The sequence below is a fragment of the Lampetra fluviatilis genome, chromosome 27, assembly GCF_964198595.1.
Source record: "Lampetra fluviatilis chromosome 27, kcLamFluv1.1, whole genome shotgun sequence".
NCBI classification, from domain to species: domain Eukaryota; kingdom Metazoa; phylum Chordata; class Hyperoartia; order Petromyzontiformes; family Petromyzontidae; genus Lampetra; species Lampetra fluviatilis.
In genome coordinates, this window is record NC_136301.1 from 3,763,859 (window position 1) to 3,783,358 (window position 19,500).

Here is a 19,500-nt window from a genome sequence, read left to right on the forward strand (position 1 = left end):
GGTGGTGGTGGTGGGAGTGGTGGGGGTGGTGGTGGTGGTGGTGGGGGTGGTGGTGGGAGTGGTGGGGGTGGTGGTGGTGGTGGTGGGGGTGGTGGTGGGGGTGGTGGTGGTGGGGGTGGTGGGGGTAGTGGTGGTGGGAGTGGTGGTGGGGGTGGTGGGGGTGGTGGTGGGGGTGGTGGGGGTGGTGGGGGTAGTGGTGGTGGGAGTGGTGGTGGGGGTGGTGGTGGTGGTGGTGGTGGGGGTGGTGGTGGTAGTTGTGGGGGTGGTGGTGGTGGGGGTAGTGGGGGTGGTGGGAACGACAGCGGCAAGACACCAGAAAGTGGCACCTTGCTAACGCATCAGCCGTCCATGCGTTGGGTTGACGTGAGCGACGGGTTCCTGGCAAATGACCGAGCCGCTGGCAGCCGCTGGCAGCCGACCATCGCCAATAAAGTTCACCCGCAGTGTGACGGCAGCGGTCAAAAGCGACCGATGGATCTTGGGCCGCGTCGACACCGATACCTGCTCTCTCTCCTCTCTCTCCACTGCACAACCGAGCCATGCCGGGACCGGGCCGGTGGCCGGGCAAGCCCCTTGTAGGACTTGGGATGCAGCAGTTGTCTTTCCCCCCCCCCCACTTACAGACACCAAAGCGTGCCACTGAAGTGGAACATTTTGTAAAGTTTACTGACAGCATGCAGTACAATGAGAATTATTAACCCCCTTCTCCTGGCCCTGCTAGGACCCGAGTCAGATTCGGATATCACGGTTTGGTTATGGCTCGGCTTTCGCAGATTTCCAGTGAAAAATCGCCCGTACCGAGAGGTGTCCCGTGCTAGCGCGGCTCGGATGTGCCAGTGAAAAGAAAGAGGGGTGTCAAGGGTGAAGTCTTTTACAGTTTGGTTCGAGAAACTGCATTCCAGAAGCTAGATAATATTGTGCATGAAGACCCCCCCCCCAACCTCCCATTAGAAGCATTTTGTTCAAAAGTGTATGATATGCCTTCATTGTACAAAGCAGGTTTTATACGAGACAAGTTTGCTGACTTAAATGCCTTGAGCTCACATCCCGAGCTGTTATCAGACGTCGAATTTTTTTCCAGACTTTTTTGACGAAATCTGGCCCGGTCTGCCGTGAAAATAGGCCGGTCTTGGGTGTATGTGTGTGTGTGTTTTGTTTTTTTCCGTGAAAGATTTTGTTTAAAAAAAAAACTGCACTAAGTAATTAAGACATTTTTTTAATACACGCATATATATCTATTAAAAAAAACACTGTAAAATGTGGTAGTGGTTCACCGTTCGGTAGGATCCGCGGACCTTTTTTTCGTAGGATCGCGTAGTTCAAAGGTACTCGCGTTAACGTTGTTGTGGTGGTGGTAGAGAGGGTGGATGATCGTCCACGTGTTTCGCCTGCGGCACATCCTCGCGGTTCGCGATGGAAGGGTGCAAAGCTGAAACTTTACATCCCAGACGCGAGCAAAATATTTCCGGAGCGAAAACGGTCGCCGTGAAGCGATCGCGGGGCGGATCAAGTTGGGAGGTCATTTGTGGCTATACGGCCGACAATGCTGCTTCCCATCTGTTTCCTTTCTTTCCGTCCTTCCGTCTGTCAAATCTCGCGGCTGTTGGCGCGTCCGCTCGCCGACCTCCCAAGGACCGCTGTTACGGGCTCATTATCACCATCAACCATCATCTTCCTCACCATCAGTTGCCTTCAGGTGAAATGTCTTTCAAGGACCTCTCTTACAGGCCCTCTCACCACCACCACCTGACTGAAGGTCTTACCCTTGTTGCACAGTCGACACATCCTTCACGGACCACTCTCACAGTCTCGCCAATCATCAACACACATCGGGCTGTAGGTCGCCCAGTTTTTTTCTTCGAAATGTGAGTTGTGTTTCAAGGAACCGCTCTTTAACCGTCTCGGCATCATCATCATCGTCGTCGTCGTCGTCGTCGTCAACACTGTCTGGATTCAGGTCTTCCCATTGATACAACTCCTTTGAAGACCTCTCGTACAGCCTCATCACCACGGTCACCATCTGGCTTTCGGTCTCGGCAAAAGAAGAGAACTGTTCGTATCCAAAAGATACTCTCTCCGTGGACATTCTCGAAATGTGTTGCAATAAACTCCATGGCATCATTTGATTTCTCGTATCTAAATCGCCCAAGCGACGTCGCTTGCGACTGGGCGACACTATGTGTAAAATCGTGGCATTCTTCACGAATGTATTCACCCTTCGCGCTTGTGATTAGAAATATAGTTGTGTTGTTTCTTTTAACACCGGTGTTTGAGTGCCCCAATTACCCAATCGCAATTGTGTCAAGTGTTTAAAGCTGTCATGAGTTTATAATAATAATAATCAATGTCTCCGACCACGGGTGGCGCTCGGTCACCGTTGGAAGTCGGAATTTCCACATTCCTATGGCAGAGACAATAGGACAAACACTGTCGACTTCCCACAAAGTGGAACTCGTGTTATCCATCTCACAGTTTGATGATGATGAATGGGTAGAATTTGACACACTACTACTACAACAACAATATTTAAACTTCGCGGATTTTCACACGGTTCTTTGGCCACAGTTCACCCAGGATGCTTTTCGTGAGCCCGGAAATATTCTGTTGAGCTCTGTCATGTCGACAGGGCGATACAAGGGGTGTGAGCGTGTGAGTGTTCGCTCGTCGGAGGTCAGTTGGGAACGGACAGAACCGGCCCTAGACCTTTGGGGGTCCTAAGCAAAATTTGGTTGGAGGCCCCTTTGATGTATGATTTTTTTCACCCACTAGCTAGCAGTGACTCTAGGGAGCTCTCTGCTGGCCACGGGGCCCTTTGCAATTGCATGGGTCGCTTAGTGGCTGGGCCGGCTCTGGGAACGGATTTGAGAAAGCGACCGTGGGAGCTGCTTTGGGTTTTTTTTGGAGGGGGGGGGGCCGTGTGGGGATGGGTGGTGGGGGGGCTCTCACGCCGCGTTATCGGTGGACGCGTGCTTTGACAGGATAAAAAGGAATCCGCGATAGAATTATTGATAAATTACGTTCATGCAGAAGGAATCCAATCAGCGTCAAGGGGCGGCCTAATATGGGGCTTTTTCGATCCACGAAATCACGTGTGACAGGACGCACTTTACCGATTTCAAATGTTGTATTCAAAATGTCACAGCTCGATCCATGCTTGAACACATAGACACAGGAAATGTAAATGGTCGCTTCCCAAAAAGATACGTCGCTTTGTGTTTCAATATTCCTTATATGGGCTAGGCCACGTCCAATTATTTAATATATGGGCCTAAAACATGAACATAACTTATCATTCATTCTGTCGCGGATTCATTTTAATCCTGTTTCAGCTCTTTCTGCCTCTCTGGAAAAGGTCGCTCCCCACCCCCCCACCTCCCCCACCACGTTTTGTTCAGGCGCGGCGAGACGTTTCGAGACGATTCGTGGCACAGCAGACACCTCTTTGCCGTGCGCGTTACAAACTGCTGCGCCGACTCATTTCTTCTCGGTCTTCTCTTTCGCCGCCTTTCTTTGTCGGCGGACTTTAAAACGGAGGAATTTTGCCCCCACGATCCGCTTCGAGTTCCTCGCAAAAAAAAAAAAATTGTCGGAGGGACTTTTGGGGACCGCGCTGTACAGCAACGTATTTGAAGCTTTCAGCTTTTTTTTTTGCTGTTCGTCGTTTCGTTTACCGCGTTGTGAATGAATGTACGATCATTCGCCGACACAATTGGAGTCAAGCCAGGGCCACCTCCCTTCCCCCGAGTTTTGACTAATTCATGGCGTCTTAAAAACAAGTATAACCCGTAAAAACAAAGTTTTTCACTATAAATCCTTTATATGCGTGGCGGCTAGAGTCCTCTCGTCCTCTGGCTTGAGATGGCTGCCACCTATGGCTCAGATGATTGCATGGCAGCATTAAGCAATTGGTAATTAAATATAATATTTTTGTCCTAAAAAGTGTAAAATTTTGGAAAAAATATTTCACGAACATTAATTGTCACGCACAACGAGTCTGTGTGGAAAATGTCAGCTCGATTGGATCACGGGAAGTGGGTTAAAAAACGACCGAAAGATTTGCACGGTCCTAAGCAAGCAAGTGAACTTAATATAAAGGATTCAAAAACGTCGCAAGGGTCGTTTTCGAGACAAGACTTGTCGCAACTCGTGGCCTTCCAGGCTTTGTGAGGTTTCGTGCGGGGGGTTAATGTATGGCTCTGGCGCCTGATTGTCGCGTCACGTGTATAAGCAAGCACGCACATTCCGAAATGCCAACCACATTCTACCACTTGTTGAGGAAAGGTCTTCAGATGAATGTACGGTACCCGTGCTTGTGCTCTTACCGGTCCAAGGAATGTCACCGACACTTGCTGTGGGCGGTCGCAGAATATTGAATATTTGTGGATTAACTACTGTATATGTACGCACGCCAACCCAATCATTGCCTTCGTGGTTAGTACTACATGTACGTGTGTACGTTGAACTTCTTTCGCACCGAACGTAGCCAACCGTGCTCATTGGAGGTACAGAAGGGTTGTTGACCATTAAAGCGCTTACACTGATCTGTGACATAACGCGACAGCTTTAACAGAAGCCCCGACTCGTTAAACGACCCTCCCAATATATTTTGTAAACGCAACCCCATTGGCGAACACGATGCCTCTTTGATGACTTAGATCGAGATGTCACGAGTTGCAGACGACCTGGCGGAGTCGAGCTAGCAGGCTGCCATGGGTCTAAAGTTGAACGCACAATTCGTGCAAACCCGGTGTTCTCTGCGTGGTAAAAGCAACGTAACCACGTGTTCAAATCGACGTCACCTTTTTGACGAAACTGCAATTTTCTGGTTGAACTAAAAGAAAAAAAAGTCCCAAAATAAGGGTGGGAAAAAACGATTTTAATTGTCACTCCAACGTGTTCGCAACGTTTACCAAACGGGCAATTGTGTACGCATCACGAACTTAGCGCCGTGGGAATCAGACACGGGTGGTTTGGAGAGAGAGAGAAAAAAAACAAATTTTATTGACCCTTATTGGACATGTAATAATTTCAAGGACCATCTCGCCACCACAAACACCGCCATCATTTCACTCTAGCTCCCTGCCCCCCCCCCCCCCCTCTTAACAGAAGCAGTCAAAACACATCGCATGACGATGATAATTCTCAAACATTGGCGCCACTTTCTCCGCTGGAAAGGAAGAATGGCCCACAGACGCGCGCCGTGAGAGATTCGAGATCTACATTAAGAGAACGCGCGCGCCCAATGAACTCTGCACAAGGCGCTTCAAATACTCTGGGCTCATTTTCCAGGCCCCAGCCGCACGTAAAACTCCCCACGTGCGGTTTGTTTTCTTCTTCTTCGGGTTGGGCCACGTCTTCGTCGAGCGATTTCCAGAACGCTCTCCGCCACGCGCTACTGCCAAGGTGATGGAGGTGGTGGTGGAGGGGAGAGGTGGGGGGGGGCATCGTCAGGAGTTTGAATTATTATAAGCCCCGAACCAACGCACCCACGGAACGCTCCACGTGAAACTCTCTGAAGCTGCTTCGTCGAACGGAAAGCTTTAGCAATGTGACGGGGGACTGTGATCATACGGCGGACAGCGTAAATGCTTTAAAAAAAAAAGAGAGAGAGAGAAACGGAGTTTATTGAATTGTCGCCGGTTAATGGTTTTGTGAATATTAATTCTTGAGTCACTGCACTAGTGATTTATTTTGATGTGCGTGCGCGTGTGTGTGTGTGTGTGAATGTGTGTGCGTGCGTGCGTGCGTGCGTGTCCATGTGCGTGTGTGTGTGTCACGTGCTGCCAGGACCTCTGGTGTGGTAATTGTTATTCTAGCTGTTCCTGTCAGGTGATTTCTCGTTCACTCCCCCGTTGATTTCAATGTGTGTTGTGCCTGCAATTTCCTTAAGGCATTTGTAACTTGAATGTCTCACAGACGACGACTCCTTGTTCATAGGTGCACCCAAAGCCAGGACTTTTCAGGTGTTCGACCCAACTGATGTCATCATTGTTATTATTGCCATTGCGATGAGCTAATCTGCTTTGATTTGGTTTCGTGGAGTCGTGGTGCGGTACCGTGTAAAATCCTGGGTTTGGAAAGAAATCTTTATTTTGTAAAAACAAAAAAGTGCGTTCTTCTACAGTTGTGTGGTTATGGGGGCAGTAAAAATACTGATCGTGGATTCTCAATCCGTGAAACGTGGCAGGGGCATTTATTTGCAGGCGAGCGATGCCCAAGTCACGCCACAGTCGCACACGTGCGGCACACGATGGCAAGGAGATTTCTCACTCTGCGCCACCGCCAGCCATTATCCGCCCGTGCTCCATCCACTGCTGGATGAATACCCTCCCCATTGCGTTCGCTCGCGCGTCCCACGCGGCGCCGCAACATGCCATGCCATCTCGCCCTCCGCGTAATCCTGATCCCATCGCTCCGTCTCAACGGCGGCGGGCGTCCTTACTGCCGGCGCCACCTCGAACTCTTGTCAGCGATGCGATGCCCTCCTGCGTGTTTGCTTTCTTATCCACGGGTCGCTTTCCTTCCGTCTCGGTGAGATTCCAAGCGTGCATTTGCAAACTTCCCCCCCCTTCCATCCCATCCCATCCAACACCCGGTGCTTGTCCTGGCAGCCACATCGTCGTCGGCTTTGTGTCAGCCTCCGTCTCGTTTCGGATCCGTGCGTCGTAGCCGAGAAACATTCACGGATCGGATCGCGGGCCGTCATCCTTCTTCCTCGGTCGCATCGATGCATTGACGTTCACGATGGAGCTCATTCCTGCCCCTTGTTTACCAATTGGTTTCATACGACGCACGTTCATTTCTTTCACCCCCCCCCCCCCAACGTTACTCACAACCGGATAACATCACGAAGTTTACGTCCACTAAACACATTCCCACATTAGATGATGATGATAATAATAAGTTGTAATGAATACAATGTTACGCAAAGCTTAACACACGTGCTAAGCAAAGTCCGCACCGTGATTGAACCTGCTGGAATTATATTTTAGTAAGAAAAGTTTATTGAAGGTGTAAGTAATACTACGAGTGGTCACGTGGACATTTTGATTTAAAAGTAAAAGTGGTGTCGAGCTCTCCACAGTCCTAGGCATTCCACGTTCCTATGGTGGGGGTGAGTACATCCTATGAGATACCTCTGTCGACTGCCGTCAATGTGGTAATCGGTTGATCAACCTCGAACGGACGACGACGACGATGAGTTAATTCGACGCCGGCCAGGGAATTGAAACCCGTGCCCTCTCGATTGGGAGTTGCGCCACCTGGCAAGATTCATTGCATCGTCATCAGCCACGGTCAATCCACTGCTGGATGAAGGCCTTCCCAAGCCATCACCTTACGTAACAATTTGGATTTACAATTCAATCGCACCTTGCTGTCTCTGCATGATGGAAAAAAAACCCAATCATAAATGAATTACAGCGCTCGGTCAATGTGCTGCTGGATGAAGGCCGAATTCACGCAGTGTCAGTCATTTGACATTTTTTTGTTACCATACTTCACCACGCTGGTCAGTGAGGGGGGAGGGGGGCACTCTCAGCACCGGTTCTGATATCACCGGTTCTGACGTGACTCACCCACCGATTCTGACGTCACTCAGCCACCGCTTCTGACGTCACTCAGCCACCGCTTCTGACGTCACTCACCCACCGATTCTGACGCCACTCACCCACAGGTTGTGACGTCACTCACCCACCAGTTCTGACGTCACTCACCCACCGGTTCTGACGTCACTCACCCACCGCTTCTGACGTCACTCACCCACCGCTTCTGACGTCACCCACCGGTTCTGACGTCACTCACCCACCGGTTTTGACGTCACTCACCCACAGGTTCTGACGTCACTCACCCACCAGTTCTGATATCAATCACCAGTTCTGACGTCACTCACCCACCAGTTCTGATATCACCAGTTCTGACGTCACCCACCCACCGGTTCTGACGTCACTCACCCCCCACGGTTCTGACGTCACTCACCCACCGATTCTGACGTCACTCACCCACCGGTTCTGATATCAATCACCAGTTCTGACGTCACTCACCCACAGGTCATATCTGCCATGGTCGGGAATCCAACGCAGGTTGCCGGATTCATCGTGCAGTGCGCTAACCGCTGTCACCGATCCCCTTTCTCGCCCAGCGATTCAGGTTGATATATCTGCAAATGTGTATAAACATACAAACGTCACAATTATTATTGTGCAATTATAAAAAAAAAAACTAGCGGCCAGTATCCACCCCCTATTGCCTGAAGGTCCAAAGAATCCATCTTCACACTTTTACTGCCCTTTTAGTAACAACAAAAAATCTCCAAAAGAAAGTTATATTTTCACACTTTACTCTTTTCTGTAATAAAGGTATGGCAAGGTTAATCATGTTAAAACACTGCGGTCTTCTCGTATTTTCAAATAAATGCTGTTCTTGCAGACGTTAGCAATACTACACCGTGTGTTCATGCGTTTGTTTTATTTCCGCGATGACTCCCGTGCTGCCAATTGTGACCGGGTATCAGATGCACTTTGTCCCGCCTGCATTTCAAAGGGAAACTATTTTAGTTAGCAGATAAAGCCCACCGAGCTACGAGCTCTCTTGTTCGGAGGCGACCTGACCACACGTGGTGACGGCTCATCATCACAGCGGCCGATTTCATTATCGCACGTGGGAATAATTCAGAGCAGCAGCCTAATCATCTCCAGGCGCGTTGTTTCTCCATACGCAGGGGGGTGGGGGTGGGGGCAAAACCGGGGGAACCCGCAGAATGATCCACATGTGGGTTGGTGAGCGGGTGGTGGGTGGATGAGAGTGTTTGGGTGGATTAGATGAGCGGATGGGTCGGGTGGGTTTGGGTAGGGTGGGGTGGGTGCTTGGCGGGTAAGTGTGGGTTTGTGTCGCCCCGTTGCACCGCGACCAATGGAGAAGGGAAGGGTGGTAGGAGCGGGGGTATGGTTGAGGTTGTTTCCTTGAATTCAGAAAATATGCGGCGGCACAGGTGGCACAGCAGTCAACGTGGCGCGCGAAGCGGCGATCGACAGGAAGACCGGCTGTCGACTTCCCAAAGCGGTGCTCAATTCATGGACCTTTTTTCAAACGTGACCACCGATGTACGACGAGCCGAGCTGGCCTGTGACGGGGAAAGTTGAACTCGCGACCTTCCGAATGAGGGTCAAACGCTCTGACCGCAGAAAAAGCCTCAAAACTCCTTTGGGGGCGCGTTTCCTACTTCCTCTTTGCGCATTTTTTGTGGGGAGGATGAATTTGGAGTTTCTGCACATTTAGAATTCTAAGGATGCTAAATATGTCTTCGTTTGACCGAAGCTATTTCCTGACTAATTATGGACATAAGTCAAATTAATCTTAATTTTGTACATTTGGTATTCGTGCCATCTTCTCAGAGCAAGGCTATCAAGGTGGCGCTATGTTCAACCGATCTAGTCTGCAATAGGGACAGAGAGGGTGATGTTGCTATGTGTAATCCAAATTGAGTAACTTGTGGAGACATTTTTCAAATTTGGGCCATGATGCCTGCACACAACCTACGCGCTTCGAACGCCGCCGGGGAATCTTGAACGTCCACTGTGACACAGTATTAACCAGGGTGGCCAACCAGACTGAACCGTGAACCTGGGCACCACGGTGGCGTGATGTTAAACTGCCTCGCCTGGTTTCCAGGAGGTGGTGGGTTCGATCCCGACCCTGACACCTGCTGTATATTTGGAGCTTGCGTGCGTCTCTTCCCGTGATCGTGTGGATTTTTCTCCGTGTCCTCCAGTTTTTCCCTACACATTTAGAAACACGCATTTGGATTATTTGGCTGCGAGAAATTTCTACATGATACGCTACTTGATTCAGCTATCATGTATGGCCAGGTCGCTTCTGAAAAAGAGTTAAATAGCTCAGTGGGCCTTACTTGGTGAAATGAAAAAAAGTTTAGTTTTATAATCTAGCTAACCTCTGCAATAAGCAGCAAACGCACGGCCACTCCACTGTCCATCCAGCCACAGGCAGCAGCAACAAGTGTGACTTCGACAACTCACAGGCACACATGGCGCAGACACACGATTCGTGAAGGTCATTAAGATTTTTATTCTTAATAATTCTTACCGCGGTCGTCTTGCACACAAACGTACCGTAATTCTCCCGGATTTATAAGGTGCACTGTTTCCCCCCCTCGATTTGAAAGCAAAAGTTTGGGGTTTGTCTTGCAAACCGAGAGGACGTGTCTGTGACCAAGTTTGTTGAACTTCATTGACACCGTGCATCGAACTTTCCGGAGCGTCTTATGATCCCAAAAGAATACAGTATAACACACACGCACACTGAGACATAGCGCACACACCACAACATCACGCGTCCTTAACTGCCAAATTTGTTGTCCTTCCCCGCACTTTGTGCTTCCCCCACACCTCCGATCACCACGGTTGGCTAAGTACGGCACGCGAAATAAGTTCAACACACACTTCTTTCTCCGCTATTTTTGTTTAAGATATAAAATTGCTTTACACGTTGAGCGTACAATCCGCTAGCGCTCGCCATTTTACTTTTTCGGCACGCCCAAGTGGACTTCGTCATCGACGGCGGCGGTGTTGTCGGTCGCCTTCACATGTTAAACCACTCGTTCATGTTGCCCCTCCGCGGGTCTCCCTTCTTCCTCTGCTCCTCGTTCTCGCGGAACATCCGCTCGAACGCTTCCAACGACTCGGGGTCCTCCTCCTTGGTCTCCTTCTCGGGGAACAGGTTGGGGAAGGTGAAGGTCTGCCCCTGAGCCTGGGGGAGGCGCGCAGGACACACGGGGAAACGGAGAGGGGAGCGGAGTTGACTTCAGCGTTGCAGCCGTGAAATGACTCTTGACACGGTTCCACTGGTGGGGGTCTCTAAAATGCGAACAAGCAATGTACGTGTGCAAGTTGAACTTCTTTCGCACCGTACGTAGCCAACCGTGCTAATCGGAGGTTGCAGCGAGGGATGCTAATTTAATTTTGTTTAAGTGTTTTAAACTAGTAATAGTTTAAGTGTTTAAGAGTTTTAGTTTAGTTTTCATTAACTTTACTTGACTTTACCGAAAAAGCCTAAGAGTATGAATCCTTGCAGTCACGAAAGCTTCAAATCTAGAATTAGTTTTCATTAAAACGCATGAAAAACGATCAAATAAATTAATAATCATATTGGCTGGGTGGATTGGAGTTCAGGGCGCTGACAGGTGGAGAGAGCTAATTGGAAAGTGTTAAACTGGTCGCTTGTTCCCCAGCTCGAAAAACACTGGTCAACAAACTAAACAAAAATTCGGGCCTGGACTTTTGCAGCTGCTCTAGACTAATTTCAGGGTGCCGATTCCAAATCTGATCTCAGATTTGCTCTATCACATCTCATTTTTATGCTATCGGCATACCCCATTTTCATTGATTTTACCCGAAATTAACTCTGTCACTTATGATTGCAAGTTGTTGCGAGTCGGCGACTGCTTTAGTGTTAAAATATGGCGCTGTATTTTTAGGATGGTGTGTTTATAATATCATTTTATGTAGATATCCACATTTATTTAATATTTTTCTTCTGCAGTTTTAATTGAAAATGCAATATTTGATATCTCAAAAACCTGATATGATAGACAAAAACTGATGCCAGATTTGGAATCAACACCCCAAAATTACCTTAAGACCGTTATGCCAGAAAAAGTGTGTTGACCAGTGACAATTTCCGTCACCCTACATACACATTGGTGGCAAAATGTGTCGACAAGAGGCGGCCGGGCGGCTAAAAGATCAAGGCGCTAGGCCAGCACCATTGAGATCCTAGGTGCAAAGCCAGCTTCGAGCCAGCTGGGATTGAACCAAAACCAGATTCATCTTCTTGGTTCTTTCGGTAAAGTCACGTAGAAGGGAAATAATAAAATAATAAAAGAAAACATAATAAAATAATTCTCACGACGTTTCGGCCACAATGCAAGCAGCCGTCCTCAGGTGAAGAGCAGGTCTGTCTTTCAGACGCTGTCTTTCCGACAGACCTGTTCTTCACCTGAGGACGGCTGCTTGCATTGTGGCCGAAACGTCGTGAGAATTGTATTTTATTATGTTTTCTTTTTATTATTTAATTATTTCCCTTCTACGTGACTTTACCGAAAGAACCAAGAAGATGAATCCCTGCAGTCACGAAAGCTTTAAATCGAAACAAAACCAGGTTCTCGAGGGCAGTGAGTCGGAGGTCTCCGCATTCATAGTTTTAATGGTCACGATTTTTAAACGTCTTCGCTGTGTCACCTCTCCCTGCTCCTCACCAGTTGCACGTAGGCCACTTTGTAGTCGGGCTTCTTGAGGTGTTGATTCAGGTGGTTCTTCTTCTTGTTGGAGCCTACAAAAAGGGGGACACGTGACCGCACGGTGAGATGTAACAATAAAAACAAGGCAGCCGTGTAGCGTGGCTTTGGGTCGTTTCTCCCGCTACTCTGAAGATGTTTGATAAGTTGTTTTTGGTGTGCCTGCTGGGAGCCTTAGGTATTTCCACTAAATATTATGAATCCTTATTCTTTGGTTCTTTCGGTAAAGTCACGTAGGTATAAAATAAATACCCACGTGACTTTACCGAAAGAACCAAAGAGTATGGATTCCTGCAGTCACGAAAGCTTCAAATCAATATTAAGAATCCTACCCGGGCACTAGTGTAAATTAGAAAGCTTGCAGTTCTGCCCCTCTCACCAATTGTCCACTGGCACAGCCCCGACCGCACCTGCGCAGGGCCCTCAAAGTATGGCACGGGTGGTTTTCCACTGGCCATTTGACGAGAGCCAGGCCAGAAGCAAACAGTAATAATACGCTGATCTCACAAGACGTCGTCCGAATTCGGCTCTGGGCCAAGCAGGGCCAGGGGCGGGGCTAATCAAATAGTTCAATAAATGCGTGCGATGTCACTCAGTGTGAATGGACGGCGCCACCGCGCTTATCTGCACGCCAGAGGTCACAAACGGGTTTTGATTCCTTACCTGTACCCGTACCCGGCCGCACCAGGGTTGCAAATGGGTACCCGTACCCATACCCGGCCGGGTACGGGTATCCGTTCCGTACTCGTACCCGTACCCTACCCGAAATGAGTGACAAACGGTTACTCACCAGTGACTCACGGCCTACCCGTACCCATACCCGGCCGCACCAGGGTCGCAAACGGGTACCCGTACCCGTACCCGGCCGGGTACGGGTAGCCGGGTATCGGGTAGGGTACGGGTATTGGGTACCCGGTTGCGACCTCTGCTGCACGCGTCCCGATTTTAATCTTTTTCACACGACGTCAATCGGCACGCAGCGTCACCGCATCATCCGCATGCGTCTAAAGCTGAACGGTGCGCGTGACGTTACATGGCGCAGTTCAGCTTCTGCGTTGTAAGAACAACCCGGAGCCTCCTGAGTCACAGCGAGCTGGCTCGCCATGGGCCCGGGCACGGCACAGTAGTTGCGGTGCGAAGGAAGTGTTTTCAGCGTGACCAAGACCGCGTGGGAGTTGCTCACCGTATTGGATTCTCGTCCTCACTTCCGCCACAGAGACGTTGTAAATTTTCTGTAGGTAGTTTTTGATGTCGAACTTGGTCATCCTGACAACGAAGGACAAATGTCGGTGGGGGTTTTACGCGACTTCACGTCACACAGGCGTGCACTGCAATTATGAAATACGCTGCCCCGTCGTTGAGTTTACAAATGAGAATCGGAAGGAAATAAAGCGTTTTAAAAAAATCACAATGACCAACAATAATGGCATTCTTTCTTTACACCACAGGTAATACGATCATCGTGGCGATTATTCCATCCATCCGATCGTTAGCATCAAGCACGTTAGCGTCAACAGGAAAGCCAGGTGGGTAATTGTGGGCGTTTCTTTCCCCCCCCCCCCCCCCGACGATTGTCCCTGCTGACGATTGTACCAACGTGTGCGGAGCTCACTCCATAGAGACGCGGAACTGCACGGTGTCTTCAGGCAGCTCCTTCCCGGGCCGCACCATCGTCATGAAGAAGTTGGTGCGGAAGACGCGCAGCTGAGGGTTTCCATACTGGTAAATGGGCATGCTGGAACAACAGAATCATCATAATCTTTATTCATACTGGAGGAATCCGGATGAGCTATAAAGTTATTTTTCACAAATGTCCAGTAGGGGTAGGTCACAACGTTAAAACAAACAATACAAAAGCATGCTAGAAGTGCAGTGTAAGAAAGGTCAACACATCATGAGAATAGGTTTTCCCCTTTTTTCTGGCAACAAACAGGTGTTAAGATGTTAAAACACCAAACTGAAACCTTTTACAAGGAATCATGTCTGCATTAACCACAATACTCGTGGTCAGAATGCAAACAACCAGGAATTGAACTCGCAACCCGATTGCGAGTGGTTCGCTCAATTTCTGCTGCATTGCACAAGTCAATTATGCCAATACGCCTTCGACGTTTTTGGGATTGCTGAAAGTGAAACACGATTGTGGCCTTTGGAGAGAGAGAGACTGAAAAAAAAGTAAGTTTAGGGGCGTTCCAATAAATCCAGGAGATCTAAATGGAACCCGCTGGTTCCGTTCTACACACGGGACATCGGTCCACATTGGGGCTCGTGGCGACTTCACGTGGACATTGGTCAGTTGTGAAGGGTGAAGTGAAGGGTGAATCAAAGGCAAAACACGCACATAACGTGTCTTACTGCGCGCCACCTGGGGACACAGGCTAACATTCTCGCATTAATATTCCAATTAATTAGGTGACGTTGAAATTAATCACTCGCTTACTCGGGGACATATTAAGCGATTGTCAAGAGCGGCGTGACAACGCTGGCAATTCTAACGTTTAGTAGCACGCAGTTTTTCGGTGATTCTTTTAAAGCATTCGATGAGCGTTCGTGCTAATTAATCTCACTTGACCTTCGTCATTACGGCGTTGCCAATAACGTTTGATAAGTTGGAGGTGTGTATGCCCATAAGGGGGTGTCCAATGCTAAGCAGAGATGGGGGCAGACACGATGAGAGAGACACAGAGACACGAGGAGAGACACGGGGGTCAAGGAGAGACACAGAGACAAGGAGAGACACAGAGACACGAGGAGAGAGACACAGAGACGAGGAGAGAGACACAGAGACAAGGAGAGACACGAGGAGAGACACAGATACACTATGAGAGAGACACGGAGACACGAGGAGAGACACAGGGGTGAAGGAGAGACACAGAGACAAGGAGAGACACGAGGAGAGAGACACAGAGACACGAGGAGAGAGACACAGACACGAGGAGAGAGACACAGAGACACGAGGAGAGAGACACGGGGGTCAAGAAATAGAGAGACAAACGCGCGGAGAGACACATAAACTGGCATGCAGATAAGGCAGAGACTGACATCGAGGCATACACAGACATACAGATACACTCGTACAGAGAGATCGATACTTGATACACAGACAGAGAAACACAGAGAGACAGAGACACAGAGAGACGTTCATGCAACAGACACGAAGATGCGGAGACAAGACACGGCACAAACGCCACGGAGAGACACAGACACAGAGGCGAACATAAAGAAGACAAGAGACACGGGCGGACACGGAGCCCACGCATCAAGACAGAAGAGCGATACGCAGACACAGAGAGACAGAAATAGGCACGAATTAATGCAAAGATTAGAGACTCAAAGAGACGTAAGGTGACACAAGGAGACAGATACATGTTCACGAAGTCGGGGTTCTCACACGACATCATCCTTAACCGTCTATTTCACAATCACCTGTGTCACTTTCTGTCTTTAACGTTTTAATGATAAAAAAAAATCACAAAATATGCAATGTTAGGAGATCGAGGCCTAGCAACTGCATTGGGTCCCCGGCCTCGCCTAGGCAGCGCTACCGCCTCTTTAGCGCCCCAACCCGGCGGCGTATCTATCCGAGGGTCGTTGAAGTCGCGCGGGGGCCTAGTACTGCACATTTTTAACTCGTTTTTTTACCCTCTCACAATCACGAGTTTTAAAACAAAATTTTTTTAACGGAATTTAAATCCTCGCGTGTTTATCCGTGGCAAGTACTCACAGCACTCGACGAGCCATCGCCGAGATGTGTTTGGCGAGTAATTCACCGAACGGCGCGATTCGCCAGTGCGGCTCCACAGCATTCGCTTCAATGTCAATGGGAACGCGTGAACCACGCCACGTGTGCGCGCAACAAAGTAATCGCTGCAGAAGTTGTTGTTATTCTTAATGGAGAATAAGGGCAACGACGACGAATACAGGCTGAGTGAGCTTCAACTCGTGCTGAAAGTGACTTATAAATAAGTGTTGGTGCAGAATGTGCGCGTTGTGAGTGGGTTTTAAGTAGGTAAGCGTTGGCCAACGTCAATGGCTAGTCCCATATGGTCTAGTGGTTAGGATTCCTGGTTTTCACCCAGGCGGCCCGGGTTCAATTCCCGGTATGGGAACTAATTTTTTATTTTCCTCATTGGATTTGCTGACTCGACGTGAGTTCAACACTTTTTTAGAGAACATTTATTGTAATATTATTTTTTTTAATTGGATTACGCCGGTAGTAAAACTATTTTTATTATTTGTGTTTTTTTCGATAAAGTCACGTAGAATTATGTTGAATAAGTCATGTGCGCCATTCTTACTTTATAATGCCAGTGCAAGTTTTGAGACTCTTACGTTAATTTTAATGAAAAGGATAACTTTTCTTATCCGCGGCCCTCTTGCTACTCCTATTACCCGCAGCAGCTGTAGGGCCCAACTAAGACTCCTATTATCCGCTGATCTATTTCTTCCTATTATCTGCGATCTTACCGATAATACATTGTGGAGCGGATTCTGCATGCTTGGAGTTCCACCCCCGTGGACATGAGTCACGTGGCAAATGGCTCCAAATTCCCGTTGGTTATCCGTGAACACATTCCTGCGGAGGGAGCTGGTAGGAACGTTGGGTTGCTCGGTCAATGGCCAGGGTCAAGGGCGGCGTGGTGTATTCCGCAAATATGCCCGACTGTGAGGGCGGGCACAAGCCGGCGTGAGTAGGTTAAACGTTGAGTTTTATAAGGGCACCACGGGGTGACCAACCCCTCCCCACCCAGCTCCACCCCTCCCACCCCACCCAGCTCCACCCCTCCCACCCCACCCAGCGCATCTCCACCCTGATGATTGCAAAATCATCAAATCAGTGTGTGTGAAAGTGCTGAGTTTATTGTTGCATCACGTGATCATGAGCGCTGGTAGCTTGCGGAGGCCTTCACCCAGCAGTGCACTGACCATGGCTGATGGTGACGATGAAGAATGTAATGGTAGATGAGACGTGGTTTCCTTCACCATTTCATGACAACTTTGCAAGTTTTCTTTACAATGAGTTAATATTATGGTACACGACTACCAATGCATTTACTGAGACTTTGAATAGACTCTCATATGGTCTAGTGGTTAGGATTCCTGGTTTTCACCCAGGCGGCCCAGGTTCAATTCCCGGTATGGGAACTGAATTTTTATTTTCCTCATTGGATTTGCTGACTCGACGTTTGTTCGACACTTTTTTCGAGAACATTTATTGCAAATTTTTTTTTTATTGGATTACGCCGGTAGTAAAGCTATTTTTATTATTATTGGGTTTTTTCGATGAAATCACGTAGAAATTCACCCAGGCGGCCTGGGTTCAATTCCCGATAAGGGAAGTAATGTGTTCTACTTTTTTAAAATTGGATTGATCTCGAGATGTCAATGATTACGGAAAAAAAGTCGTATGTGGCATTCTTATTCTTGGTTCTTTCGGTAAAGTCACGTAGGTAGTTAAATGAAACAAAATAAAAAATAATATATTACGACGTTTCGATCGCAACGTAAGCGGTCATCCTCAGGTGGAAAAAATAATCCCGTTCCATTGCTGGATTATCTTTTTGATATCTTATTTTTTATTTTGTTTTATTTTTCTACTTACGTGACTTTACCCAAAGAACCAAACAGTAAAGAATGTAATGGTAGATGAGACATGGTTTCCTCAACTATTTAATGATCACTTTGCAAGTTGTTTTACAATGAGTTAATATTATGGTATACGACTACCAATGCATTTACTGTGACTTTGCACAGCCTCCCATATGGTCTAGTGGTTAGGATTCCTGGTTTTCACCCAGGCGGCCCGGGTTCAATTCCCGGTATAGGAAGTAATGTATTGCATTCTTAATTTTAGAACTTTCGTGACTGCAGGAGTTATTATTTGTTTCTTTCGGTTAAGTCACGTCTAAAGATAAAATAATAAATTAAATTAAATAATAGAATACGACGTTTCGATTGCAACACAAGCAATCATCATCAGGTATAATGAAATAGCGACATAAAATCTAACCAGAAAACTATAGACAGACATATTAGCAGACATATCACCAAGATACATAGCGAGAGCAACACAGGTAACAGAGAGGGGTGATCGTCTCTGTGTGGTGGCCTTAAATAGACAGAGGGGGGGGGGCGGAGGTGAAAATTCCAAAGAGAGGACACAGCCTGTGTCCTCTCTTTGGAATTTTCACACTTAAAATTCTAACTTAGCAAATTTTGAAACACGTAATCAACCAGGCTATGCGTTAATTGTGTGTTAACCGACTCTCTGTGTTGTATTACATCACATTTCGATATTTTGCTGGGTTATTTAATTTTCGTGTGCCTGTCTCCTAGTTTTCAATTTTGCGTGCGCGTTCCACATTGTCATCTTACTTGCAGCAGCAGCAGTACGTTGGCGTACACTCATTGATATGCTAATTCTCTCTGCCCCCTCCCTCTCTCCGTTCTCGCCCCCCCTCTCTATATTTAAGGGACCGTCATAGAGACAACCCCTCTCTTTGTGCCGATGTGTGTCCTCTCTCTGTGTGCCGTTGTGATGTCTGTCTGCTTGTATGTCTGTCTATAGTTTTCTAGTTAGATTTTTTGTTGCTATTTCTTTTATACCTGATGATGATTGCTTGTGTTGCAATCGAAACGTCGTAATATGTTATTTTAATTTATTATTTTATTTTTAGACGTGACTTAACCGAAAAGAACCAAAGAATAATTCCTGCAGTCACGAAAGCTCCTAAATTAAGATTGAGTTAATATTATTGGATACGACTACTGTGACTTTGCACAGCCTCCCATATGGTCTAGTGGTTAGGATTCCTGGTTTTCACCCAGGCGGCCCGGGTTCAATTCCCGGTATGGGAAGTAATGTATTGCATTTTTGAAAAGTTGGATTGATCTCTCGATGTCATTCTTATTTGAGATGACTTTGCAAATTTTGGCAATAAAATAATCATGGCTTATTCTAGCCTGTGTTTATGGATGTTTTCTAGCCTGTTTGTAACATTCTACATCGTGTAGTGGTTAGGATTAAATTCCCGCGTTGGGAAGTTTTTGTTAAATGACATCTAGAGATCAATACAACTTTTCAAAAATACAATACATTACTTCCCATACCGGGAATTGCACCCAGACTGCCGAGGGGTAAACCAGGTACCCTACCACCACTGGGCCATACAGAATAACACAAGCAGGCT

General features: G+C 47.8%; 1 protein-coding gene, 1 long non-coding RNA gene and 4 other non-coding genes across 6 annotated transcripts in view; 4 read left to right on the forward strand and 2 right to left on the reverse strand.

Moving 5' to 3' along the window:
• LOC144942307 (uncharacterized) overlaps positions 1 to 19,500 on the reverse strand; it is a 549,184-nt gene that overhangs the window by 404,511 nt on the left and 125,173 nt on the right. The window lies entirely within an intron of this gene.
• Positions 10,069 to 16,210, reverse strand: MRPL23 (mitochondrial ribosomal protein L23). The gene is made up of 5 exons (XM_078869071.1): positions 16,035 to 16,210; positions 13,923 to 14,045; positions 13,494 to 13,576; positions 12,272 to 12,345; positions 10,069 to 10,764 (listed from the first exon to the last, which is right to left on the reverse strand). The coding sequence occupies exons 1-5, from the start codon at positions 16,049 to 16,051 to the stop codon at positions 10,597 to 10,599; spliced, it is 465 nt and encodes a 154-aa protein (XP_078725197.1). The 5' UTR covers positions 16,052 to 16,210; the 3' UTR covers positions 10,069 to 10,596.
• TRNAE-UUC (transfer RNA glutamic acid (anticodon UUC)) lies at positions 16,348 to 16,419 on the forward strand. Its single transcript has one exon. It is a non-coding gene; the product is annotated as a tRNA-Glu (tRNA).
• TRNAE-UUC (transfer RNA glutamic acid (anticodon UUC)) lies at positions 17,384 to 17,455 on the forward strand. Its single transcript has one exon. It is a non-coding gene; the product is annotated as a tRNA-Glu (tRNA).
• TRNAE-UUC (transfer RNA glutamic acid (anticodon UUC)) lies at positions 18,067 to 18,138 on the forward strand. The gene has a single exon. It is a non-coding gene; the product is annotated as a tRNA-Glu (tRNA).
• Positions 19,097 to 19,168, forward strand: TRNAE-UUC (transfer RNA glutamic acid (anticodon UUC)). The gene has a single exon. It is a non-coding gene; the product is annotated as a tRNA-Glu (tRNA).

Excerpts from the sequence above, each read along its gene's own strand:
- MRPL23 (XM_078869071.1), bottom strand. Across the intron at positions 12,346-13,493 it reads GAGGACGAGAATCCAATACG|GCTCCAACAAGAAGAAGAAC; the intron begins GTGAGCAACTCC and ends CCCTTTTTGTAG. Across the intron at positions 10,765-12,271 it reads AAGTGGCCTACGTGCAACTG|GCTCAGGGGCAGACCTTCAC; the intron begins GTGAGGAGCAGG and ends CGCCTCCCCCAG.